The 11,840-nt window shown below is 41.9% G+C and overlaps 2 protein-coding genes across 2 annotated transcripts in view; both read right to left on the minus strand.

The window, feature by feature from the left end:
- Nucleotides 1-1,474: 1,474 nt before the first annotated feature.
- LOC135091760 (targeting protein for Xklp2-like) lies at nucleotides 1,475-10,024 on the minus strand. Its single transcript, XM_063989695.1, has 11 exons — nucleotides 9,888-10,024; nucleotides 9,220-9,336; nucleotides 8,174-8,769; nucleotides 7,594-7,694; nucleotides 6,804-7,179; nucleotides 6,041-6,218; nucleotides 5,320-5,458; nucleotides 4,624-4,894; nucleotides 4,038-4,205; nucleotides 3,188-3,406; nucleotides 1,475-2,474 (listed from the first exon to the last, which is right to left on the minus strand). Exons 2-11 carry the CDS (start codon nucleotides 9,308-9,310, stop codon nucleotides 2,268-2,270), a joined length of 2,346 nt encoding a protein of 781 aa, XP_063845765.1. The 5' UTR covers nucleotides 9,311-9,336; nucleotides 9,888-10,024; the 3' UTR covers nucleotides 1,475-2,267.
- Nucleotides 10,025-10,865: 841 nt separating this feature from the next.
- Nucleotides 10,866-11,840, minus strand: part of LOC135091759 (sialin-like) — a 41,365-nt gene continuing 40,390 nt past the window's right edge. The window contains 1 exon segment of the mRNA XM_063989694.1: nucleotides 10,866-11,840. This exon segment is cut by the window's right edge and continues 1,924 nt beyond it. The gene's annotated coding sequence lies outside the window, so the exon portion shown is untranslated.

An 11,840-nucleotide genomic window follows, 5' to 3' on the forward strand; every position in this document is an offset into this window, starting at 1 on the left:
GTTACACATCATTAGCATCATGAAAACTTCCTCTTAAGCTCGTTAAATCACTAGAATCACGAAAATACTTTATAAACACACAAAAACTTGCATCAGTGCTTGCTTCACTATCATCAAAATCACGGAAAACACTTGTAAACAGCAGTAACGACCATCAAAGCTTGTTAACTACCATTAAAAACACTTGAAAACACCAATAACTTTCATTAGAACTGATTCAATACAAGGGACAAGAAGCGTTAAAGAATAGAGAGACAAACATGATTAACTGTGACCCTCAACATTGCCCCTATACAAAGAAACGGTACACGGTGAATCATTACACCTGAATACTGGAAAGGTGGGAACCCTCATTAACTCGTTACCCAGATACAAACTTCCCATGTATTATTCCACACCTTTATGAATAAGTCAGGTGGTACTATTGGGCATAATTAGTGATACGTAGCAAGTGGAGTCATAATCTTACTTACCGTGATGAGAAATTGTCTGGTAACTGAGCGTTCTTCTTCCTCCTCCTCGGTTTGTGTTCGTGCTCCAGCCAGGCTCCTTCTTGTATGACCGTATGTTTGTTTTCAACGGCACCCCTTGATTTGCGTGATCAAAAATTTTTATTTTTTTTTTACTTTTCTAGTGTTTTATGCGGGTCTGTATGGATATGTTTTCTTTCTTTTTTCCCTTATTTGTTAACTGTTTAAAGTCACATTTTAGGTATACGGGTTATGTCAGTAATGTTTACGATCAGTATCTATTTTCATACTCTCTTCATTTTTTTTTTTAAGTCTATTTGTTAACTGCGTACACTCACAATGTAGCTATTAAACTTATTCCATTAATGTGTAGTATTTTTTTTATCTTCTTTTTGACTGGCATGTGAGATCTATTGAAGAACACTCCAAGGTTACCCATGCATGTTTGTACCTTTGTTCTCGCCTGCCCATCACATCCCATTGTAGTCCTCGCCATCTTCCCCCAGAGATTACACAAGAAACCTCTCATTATATCTTCACCTTTCAAACATCAATGCTAGAAGTCACTATTATGTCAAAGGCATTCAATTAACACACACAGACACACACACACACATTGTACTTATTAGCTGTGTTTGCATTGTCTGCATCTATAGTTTGTAAATGCTTTCGCCTCTCCTAAAGATATTTCCTAAGTACACAGAGATGACATGCTCAAGTATTTTCTCATTGATGATGCAGAATACTTGTTAAAATATCTATCACTAGAACCATGAAGTCTTGAAATCTCCAGTAACTACTTCTGTACTCTTGAAAAACCCAATAGCTTCCACTATGTTGTAAGTGTAGAAAGCTTGTTAAACTATCACTGGAACCATGAACACTCAAATTAAAAACCCCAGTAATTTCCAAGAATCTATTTTAAGTGCTGAGCCTCTGTTAAACCATCACTTGAATCAAGAAACAGGTAGAGCTGAGTTCTGAGGGGACACAGGCAAATGAACTAAGAATTGACATTTTATTAAGATTTTATATAACAATTCATCCACAAACATTCTAAATAAGTGTAAAAATAATGTGGAAAAAAAATAATTACTGCCTGTGCCAACATCCTTCATAAGACACACGGTTTACCTCAGCCTCTTATTACTACTGGCAGTGACTGGTGACTTACATTAACCTGTCCCCTCAATGCATGTGTCACTCAAGTCTCCCTAAATACAGCGGCAACCAAACCTACAACTAGGAGTGTGTGCAACATGTAAAGTAAAGAAAGTGGCTCCCAGAAATATTTTAAGATGAGCTTCAGCATATTTAAGTAACTGAGAGAATCTTATTTTTTAAACTAGTGAAATGAAAGAAGTTGCATTCAAATTTTCTAAAACCACACAGGGGAAAAATAGAGATCATGGATAAAACTAACAGTAACATCCAAGAAACTGAAAGATTTGAAAAGTAGCAGAAAAGAATAAAATAAAAAACAGGTTTGAGAAAACTTTAGAATTTTAAAAACCAGAGGATGAGAAAAAGATCAGGGATAAAACTAAGAAGAATAAAGTAAAATCCAAGAAACTTCAAGACTAAAAAAAAAATTATTAAGAAGAATGAAACTAACCACATCTGAGAGAAGCCAAGAATTTTTTAAAAAACCAAGTGAAGAAGAAAGAAATAGAAAAAAAGAAGAAAGCAACACCCAAGAAACTCAAAATACACATAAAAATCATAAAAAGAAATAAAAACTACAAAAGAGAGAGAGATCAAGAATCCAGCCTTGAAAAAAGCAACAGAATAAAAGAATTAGACATTGAAAGTTGAGTTTGCTCTTGATTTTGACCTGAGGCGGGAGTCTGTGGCAAAATCTGGCGACTTGGGCACCGTGGGCATCTGTGAGGTGGGGTGGAGTACCATGGGCTTGGTCTTAGGTATGGGCTGGGCCTTGTGCACCGCTGCCTGCCTCAGTCTGGTCACCTCTGCTAGCTCCTCTGCTGCCTGGTGCTCCTCCGCCTGATGAAGATTGATAAGTCAGTGGAGTAATGAGAATGATAACTAAGCCTTCTACTCTTAAATATCTCAGTGCTTTCTCCTCACTTTTAATTTGTTCTGGTTGAAATTGGTGAATAAAACTGAGATAAAAAAGTCAAGTAACATTAGTGGGTTCTACTTGTAAATGTTTCAGTGGTTCCTCATATGTTTTGACAGGTTCTTGTTGAAGTTAGGTACTGGATAAAACTCAGGCTTCTATTCTTAAACATTTCAGTCTTTTTCTCTTAACTTGACAGGCTGTAGTGGAAGTTACTGGATAAAACAAAGCAGAGCCAGTTAAGTATCACAAGTAACAGTGAGTCATAAATAAGGGTTGTATTCTAGTGTTTCAGCTTTTATTGTAACTTTAGACAGACTGTGGTGGATGTTGCTGGAGTTTTCAATGGTGTCTAGGATTCTGGTGGTAGTTTAATAAGGTTTCTGCATCAATGAGAAAGAGAGACCAACAGTGAGAGATAGATAACAAGTCCTTATCTTTCCTCTCATCCCAAACAGACCCCCCCCAAAAAAAAACAGGCAAATCAGTCAACACATTTACCAAAAACACATCTCACCACCTTTTGGCATCAAGTGATAGAGAGAAATTACAAGCATCATTAGTCTCTCCTTTCAACCCAAACAGAGCAGTCCCAAAGTCCCAGTCAACACATCCAATAAACCACACGACATCTCACCATCTTTTTGGCAGCAAGCATCTCCTCCTCAAGCTCCTTCCGCTGCTGGTCGAACTCACTGCGCTCCACAGCCCTCACCTCAGTGCTCAGGGTCACGTTGGAGATCTCAGTGAGGGGTCTGTTGGATTTCTGAGGCACAAAGGGATTTTTGTGCACCACACTATCATCTTGTGCGAGGAATTTTCGCTGTGCTGCATCCTTCTTTGCTTCGTTCTCCAGCTGGCGGTGAGAAAGGGGAACTAGTAAGTCTAAACAGCCCTTAGACAAGATAACACATGAATAATACAGACTAACTTTTATCATGCTCCAGCCTCCTATGTGCTTCTCCAACTGGTAAGACAAGGAAACTAATCTTAACACCTCCAGAGACAAGGCAACACATAGGAATGCTGGAAAGACACTAATTTCTGTCATGCCATATCTTCCTCTGCTTCCTTCTCCTGCTGGTGGTGAGTTAACATAACAAGTACCTCAGTGACTCTAAGATATGCCAACACATGAATAAGATGCTGTAGGTTGCTTTCCACACCTTTGCAGACAGAAGATTAACAAACCCTCCCGGAAAACCACAAAGCTTATTGCCGAGTTATGAGGCTTTAAATGAATACACAAACTTATGAGTGAGGATGATAGATGGAAACAAGGACGTGTAGACATGATGGCTTCTTACGGCTTCCCTTATTGTCTTGTGTCATGTTCATTCTCTTTAACCTCTAATCCTTTCACACTCATCATCATTATATGCAAAGTAACCACTCTCACTCACACTCTCTTAGTCTTAGCAGTGCCTAGGTTACTACACATACCCAATCATCCCCACTAGCACCCAGGTTACCCTTCCCTGCCTCACCTGCTGCTTGAACTTCTCCTGTTTGATGGACCCACGGCGCTCCACATTGAGGGCGAAGGGCTTCACCTGTGTCGGGGTGGGTGGCTTCCTGGCCGGCACCCCAACCCCCTCAAACAGCGGCATGGGACGGGCGTGAAACTCAGCCAGACTCTTCTCATCCTCCAGCACCTTCAGGTTAAGTTGGCATTACATGTTGAAGGGTTGTTCGAAAATAGATGGAAAATATACATTGGATCTTTAGGAGTTGAGGTAATATTACACACTGAAAATATACTGAAAATATACACTGAAATCTTTAAGAGTTGAATTACTTTACACATTCAAACTGATCAAAAATATATATTGAATCTTTAATTCAAGTTACTATTACACATTGAAACCGAATCAAATTACTAACACACATTGAAAAAAAACACTAAAAATACACAATCTCATACCTACCCTGCCCATACACACACACACACACACACACACACACACACACACACAGGCAACCACAATGATAAAAATCCAAAACACACACACACAAAATCTCATACCCTCTCCCTACACATACACACACACATAAAACTCCCCAGGAACTCACCCTCTTAATCTTCTCCTCCTTCTTCTTCATCCGTTCCTGGTCGCGCTGGTCAAAGCTGAACGGCCGGACCTTCGTGTTCATCTTCTTCCCCTGCAGAGGCAAGCCAGCGTAGGGCAGCATGGACACCAGCATCTTGGGAGGACTGTCCATCTTGATCATCTCCTCCATCAGACTTTCCGACGGCTGACTCTGTGGCTTGGAAGAGACGCGGTATCCATTGGGGGGTGTCTTCAGGGCCCTCTTGTTCACAGGTCTTGCCTTGAATGCGTGTCTGGGGAAAAAAATTTGCTATGGGTGTTTTTTAATGGAGATTATTGTAATATAGAGGGTTCTTGAGTCATGATGTTCTGTTACTGTGATTGAATGTAAATGTATTTTTGGTGTAGGTTAGAATGAGCCTAAGTAAGGACATGTATGCCCCTCACTTCTGCTAATGTTGTGGTATTGTGGTCATAATCTAGGATATAACTTAATTAATGTACCTGTAGAAAATACATAGAGGACTTACAGTAAATAAAAAGAAATTAAATACATTAGTAACAAAAAAATCAGTGAAGGGGAATGTACAAAAACAAGAAAGAAATAAAAGAATCACAAAAATAAACAAACAAAAAAAATATAACACAACTAAACTTAAGCATCTCCAATCCTGACACCACCACCACCACCACCACCACCACCACCAACTCCACTCACTTCTGTGCCTCCTCAAACTCCTGCTGCTCCCTCTCCTCCTGGGTCATGAGGCTGTGGGAGCGCCGGCGTTTACTGGTGGCAAGGTTGGGAGTGACGGCCATGGTGGGTCCTCGCGGCTTCTTCCTGTCCTCAAGGTCGTCTGGGGAAAGAATGATACACTATTTAATTCACCACTCCAATGCTTTCACTAGAGCCAGTCAAAGGTGTAGAATTGTGAAAACATCCTTGAAAACTCCAAAACCTTCATTAGAGCCTATTAAAGATGTAGAATTTACTCAAACCATCCCAGAAATCATGAAAACATTCTTAAAAACCCCAATATTTCCATCAGAGCCAGTTAAAAGGAGCAGAACCATAAAAACACCTTCGAAAACACCAATATCTTCACTAGAGCCAGTTAAAAGGAGCAGAATCATAAAAACATCCTTGAAAACCCCAATACTTCCACTACAGCCTATTACAAGTGCCACATCCTTGTTAAACCACCACACCAAAGCCAGTTAAAAGGTACAGAATCATAAAAACACCCTTAAAAACCCCACTACAGCATATTACAAGTGCGAAATCCGTGTTAAACCGCCAAAGGAATCATTAAAACACCCTAGAAAACCTAATCTTACTCTGAAGCCTTGAAACCAGCAATGATATTATACCAATGAAACACTTAAGAACCAGAGAAAGATATATAGAGTCAATAAGTGTGTTCACCTCTCAACCTCACCTGTACTGACGGTTCTCTTGCTTTTCCTGTATACTTCTGGCGTTCGGATGTAGTTCTTGCAGCTGAGTTCTGCCATCGATAAGAACCTCTTGGCTGCCTCCCCCTGCTCCTTGCGAGACTCCGAGAGGTGGAAGGGCTTGGGGATGGTGGGGCTTCTTCTTCCTGCCGAGTCCTTGTTCTGTAGGGATGTATCAAGCACCAAGGGTTATATGTAACATGGGTACTGGCTAAGGGCAGAACGTATATAAAAAAAAGGTCCAGTGAGGTGCCAGTTCTTAAAGATTTTGTACGAAGAGACAGCAAGTAGAAAGGTCTCAGAATTTCTTGTGATTCTGCATGTGTCAAGTAAGAGGAGAAGACAGCCAGTGTAATATAAAAGTTTTTAATGCCTTGTAATTCAGGATTTGTCAAGCAGCAAATGTCAAAAATAGATAAGAATGGCTAGTATTATATAAAAGGCCTTAGAATTTAGGTGTGTTAAAAATAGATAAGGATGGCTAGTATTATATAGAATGTCTTGGAGTTTAGGTGTTAAAAATAGAAAAGGACAACCAGTATAAAATAAAAACCTTAGTGCCTTGTTAATAAAGAAAGATGCATTAAATATTAAAAACAAACATCAAAACAATACCAATTAAGTTACCAGGGACAAGTACTGAAGTGAAGGGATCTGACAAACTTCACACAAGACCTTAATACCTTGTGACTGAGGAAAGAACCAAGCACCGAATGACAACACCAAACTAAAACACCCATAAGTTACCAGGGAGAGAGTACTGGAGCGCAGGGACCTGGCAAACTCTACAGGTGCCTCAGTTTCTTCCTTCACACTCTCCTTGGTCTTAATCCGCGCATCAGTGGCAAAAGTAAACTCCTGCGGCTTGGTGCGGCCTGACCGGGTGGAGCGGGCAGCAGGAGGAGGTGGAGGTGGCGCGGGATCTTCCACCTCTTGTTTCCGCAGTCTCTTGTCCGTTGCAAAGTGGAATTCCTGTGGTTTTGTGAGCTTGAATGGCTGGTTAGGTGCAGCGCCATCCTTCCTCTTCTTGTTGTTTGTGATCTTCTGTCTGAATGTGGCCACCAGCTCCAGCTCCTCCTTGTCTCCCTCACTGATGGACATACCAGACACCTTCGGCACCACTCTGAGGAGAAAGGATGCATTAAGGTGTGGATTGAGAGAGGACCTGAATGGCATCTTTAAGTGGCATAGGGCATAAAAGAGTGACATAAGCAAAATTCTCAGGGCTATGAATCAGGATAAGACATGAAAAGTGCTTAGATTAATGTGTAGATCAACAGGGAATCTGATAGAGGTCTTTAAGTGGTTTAGGGCACAAAGGGGTGACATAAGCAAAATTCTCAAGGTCGGTAATCAGGATAAGACAAGAAATAATGGGCTCAAGTTTGATAAAAGTTAATTATAAAAAGATGTGAAGGAAATGGGTACATGAATGGAACAAACACACACACAGTTTTGCATTTCCATCACCCAGGCTTATACCAGGTTAGTTTTCTCAATAGTACATACAAGTAATGCGGCACCAGACCCTGCTTACCTTTTCTGCGGCTGTACCTTCTTCACCTGGCTGGCCTGAGTGCTGGTGGTGCCCCGGCAGTCCCCTGAGGATCGTCTGCTGGCGTTGCTCCTCCGCAGGGCCTGAAAGTGTGACTCCTATTGAGACATTCAAAAATATTTATTCTTGGATGGATTATATTGAAGAAATTAAGTTAACTCCCTTGTATTTCTTTGTAGATCAGCCTTTATATGAGAGAGAGACTCACCATCCTTTAGACTATCATAAATAAACAGAAAGTTACCTATATGAGACAAGTTATTTTCTGAAACACCTTACTCTCTCATCACCAAAATGTTTAGTTTCTTTTTCAAGGGTGTTTTTCTTACTGGTGATGTTATTAAACTATCCCTAAAATCATGAAAACACTCCCCAAAACTTAAGAACCTCCACTACAACCTGTTAAGTAAATAGAATCTTGCTAAAACTACCACTACAATCATAAAAACATCCTTGAAAACTTCAGTAACTTCAAATAAAGACTGTTAGAAGGGCTGAAGAACAAGTAGAGGCATTTCAGAATACAAGCCACCAGTAGGAGTGCCAGCAGCAGCAGCAGTACCTTGGAGATGGCCAGGAGACGGGGAGACTGCCTCACTCCTGCACCATCTAACTTTAGGCTCTTCCTCCTCTTGTCCTTGGAAACAGACTTAGGAGGTTCTGCAGGTGGTTCCTGTTCGTCCATCTCCTCTGTCGTCATTTGGTCTGGTTCGTTTGCCTGTTCTGTGGATGGTTGTGCTTGTTCTTCCTGTTCTGTAGCCATCTGTTCTGCTTCTGCTTCTTCTGCGGAAGGTTCTTGTTCTTCTGCTTGTTCTGTGGATGGTTTTGGTTCCTCGGTTTCTTCTGTGTCCATTTGTTCTGTCTTCTCTGGCTGTTCTGTGGGCATTTTCTCTTGTTCTGTTTCTTCTTTAGTCATTTCTTCTGCTTCTGTGTTCTTCTTTTGTTCTGCCTGTTCTGTAGGTAACTGTTCTGGTTCTTTGTGTTCTGAGGGCATTTCTTCTTGTTCTGCCTGTTTTGTGGGTATTTGTTCTGGTTCTTTGTGTTCTGAGGGCACTTCTTGTCCTCCTTTTTCTGTGGGTGGCTGTTCTCTCTCTTCTGCAGGCGGTTTCAAATCTTTCAGCCCTTGTGTCTTACGTCTGGGAGTCTTCTGAGGCAAATCTGTAACCATGAATATTAAGTTAGTATATCTATGTAAGTAAATGTACCAGGCTGGATATCTCACACACACACACACACACACACACACACACACACACGCACACACAAACACACATCATTCACACTCCTAGCCCTGTCAGCTTCTGGTGGAAAGGTACACTCAAATAATTTGGCCTTACTAAGCTGTGAGAAATTACTGTGAATCATGGAACCTTAGAAAAATAAAAACTTGGAAGCTGGAAACTGATAAACTGAAAAGAAAATGAATAAAAACTGACAGGTGGGAATAAACAGAGTAAATAAAAAATATATACATATGGAAGTAGAAAATTAATACAATAAAAAAAGCAAAAATAAATATAGAAGGTGGAAAGACATGAAGAAAATAAAGAAAACGAGGATAAAAGCACACATACCCCCTCCTGTCCTCCTTTCCCAGCACCGACTCACCAAAGTAGGACTCATCCACTTCATCATAATCATCTTTCGTGAAATCAACGAAAGTCGGAGCATTGAACTGAAACTGATCTTCCCCAGCCATTGCCTCAGACACCTGACCGCCAACACCTGGGAGTGAGAATATTTCGTTTGTATATTTTGTTTCGTTGCGTCTGACTCTACACAAGCAATACCTGGCGTTCTACAAGGCAGGCATGGTTATTTTGAACTTAACTACATATTATATTTAAAAAAAAGTTCTTGTGACAGTGTATGTGATGTTATGATGAGTTTATAATGCATCATGTTCAGTTATGTACTTTTCTTCACACTACTACTACTACTACTACTTTCCACATCTATCGTCAGTAAATGGTAAAATCTAACAACACATTTATCATTATTACTTTCATTATCACTATCCAAACTACTAGCCAAGTACGTCCCAAAGAATCACAGGAATTTAAACTTAACATACAACACGGCTAACAAACAAAATATGCAAAAATAAACTCGTGCATTTTAAATCCCGAGCTAAACATGGCTGAGGTAAACAAACCCTGACAAACAAGTCCATATTTTAGCATTTATCTCCCCTTCCTGTCACTCCTCGCAGCCATTACTGCCCCAGATATTAGCATAGATGTCTAATGCATAACTACACATCTGTAATTCCTCACCTGGGGCTTTAAATCAGGTGGAAAAGATGAAAAATGTGAAGACGTCGGTGGAGGGAGGGCGAATCAGCTGACTGGCGCCTCTGTTTTGAGTGAGGGAAGCGCTCAGCCAATCACCTTCAAGCTCTCCTCCGTTCACCAATCAGGGCCAAGCTAGGTTCAAATGAGCTTCTCTCTCTCTCTCTCTCTCTCTCTCTCTCTCTCTCTCTCTCTCTCTCTCTCTCTCTCTCTCTCTCTCTCCATTTATTCTTTCTTTGAACCACCTCTCTCTCTCTCTCTCTCTCTCTCTCTCTCTCTCTCTCTCTCTCTCTCTCTCTCTCTCTCTCTCTCTCTCTCTCTCTCTCTCTCTCTCTCTCTCTCTCCATTTATTCTTTCTTTGAACAACCTCTCTCTCTCTCTCTCTCTCTCTCTCTCTCTCTCTCTCTCTCTCTCTCTCTCTCTCTTTTGTCTGGGTATAATAATGAAAACTGATAGATAAACATAACATAAGTTCTGATTAAGCTTCCTGTAATATTAGTGTAGAATGTAGATAGCAGCAGCAGCAGCAGCAGCAGTAGTAGTAGTAGCAGTAGCAGTAGTAGAAAGTATTGTCCTTGCTTGTCTGTCTGTTCTGAATACTGTCCACGTGCTATGAATCTTTGTTTTCTGATAATGCATGACGGGTGGCTATGCTTATCATGCAAGTCCCGTCATGCAGTGTTGACTAGATGGTGACCTGCTTGCCTGCCTTGGTGCCTGCCTCCACACACACACATACACACACACACACGGTATATGTTTGTATTTTTCTGTTATGTAAGAAGGTTCAAGGTAAGTGTGAGAAAAAGGCACATAAGGCTCAGTGAAGGTGCCATTCTCCACACTGCCATACGCACAGTGACATCCTCCTCCACCACCACCACCACCACTACAGTTTCCACTTCCACTATCACACAGTTACCGCCACCACCACCACAGCCTCCAGGAAAGACCAACACCACCTTTTGAAACAACATTAGGTAATTTTTATTAATTCCTTAAAATAATTACATTCTCTATATCACAATTTTTAATAAAAATTGTAATTACTCAGTATTTGACATCTTTCCCTGACTTCCTCTTCTGCGTCTACCCCGGCAGGCCTTAGCACCGCCCCCCTCCCTCCCCCCTTACCTATCTAGCAGGGCTCGTGCCTCCCCCCGCCCCCCAGCCTTCCTCAGGGAGGTAGGGGGCGGGGTTAGCGACCAGGGCCTCCTCAGTCACAGGCACATAAAAACTTACAACAAAATATAGATTCAGGCAATGGTCATGATATATATAGAGGTGTGCTAACTAGTACAGGTGTCACACGCTACGACACTTACAGTAAGAAACAACTACAGTCACGATGGTGGGCCGGGCAGGGCTGGCTGGCTGGCTGGTGGACTGGACACCTGCTGGCGGCCCACTAACCCACCCACCGCCCGCCCGCCCGGCCCTCGCGGGAACTACCGACACAGCGGCGGCGGCGGCGAGCTGACGACACGCAAACACTGACACACCGAGAGCAGCAGAATACACATGAATTATTATGACCTCAGCCAGGCGGGGTGGCGCTGCCCGTCTGTCGCGGGGCCTCCTGGCTGGCCTACGTACGGAGCACCTGGGGGCGGCACCTCGCAGCCCGCGCCTCCCCCTCGCTCGCCACACCGGGAGGGCGCCCTAAGGAACACTTACTTGGTCTTAGAATAATGGAGTTGTTTTTTTGGTTGTTAATATTGCCAGTTCGCCATTTTCTCTCTGTCTGGCGACTAAAAACAGCTCCGTGATATTGTTGTTCCCTTAACCAAGAGGAACAGGCTGTGCAGGATGTCAGCCTTGCAAAACACCTCGGCGCTCGTTAAGTAGATGTTACATCATCCTACGGACTGAGGAACAAAGTGGTTACGCCGTCCAGCAAGCAATATAAGACAAGCTGGAGATGTTCAATAATTTACA

Source organism: Scylla paramamosain, chromosome 38 (genome assembly GCF_035594125.1).
Source record: "Scylla paramamosain isolate STU-SP2022 chromosome 38, ASM3559412v1, whole genome shotgun sequence".
Classification (NCBI taxonomy): Eukaryota; Metazoa; Arthropoda; class Malacostraca; order Decapoda; family Portunidae; genus Scylla; species Scylla paramamosain.

What these genes read in the sequence shown, in the direction of transcription:
- LOC135091760 (XM_063989695.1), bottom strand. Translation starts at nt 9,310, where the DNA reads ATGGCTGGGGAAGATCAGTTTCAGTTCAATGCTCCGACTTTCGTTGAT. An exon ending in AAGGTACAGCCGCAGAAAAG is followed by an intron (nt 7,180 to 7,593) that starts GTAAGCAGGGTC and finishes CTTTCTCCTCAG; the next exon opens with AGTGGTGCCGAAGGTGTCTG. An exon ending in TGCTTGCTGCCAAAAAGATG is followed by an intron (nt 2,475 to 3,187) that starts GTGAGATGTCGT and finishes AATCTTCATCAG; the next exon opens with GCGGAGGAGCACCAGGCAGC.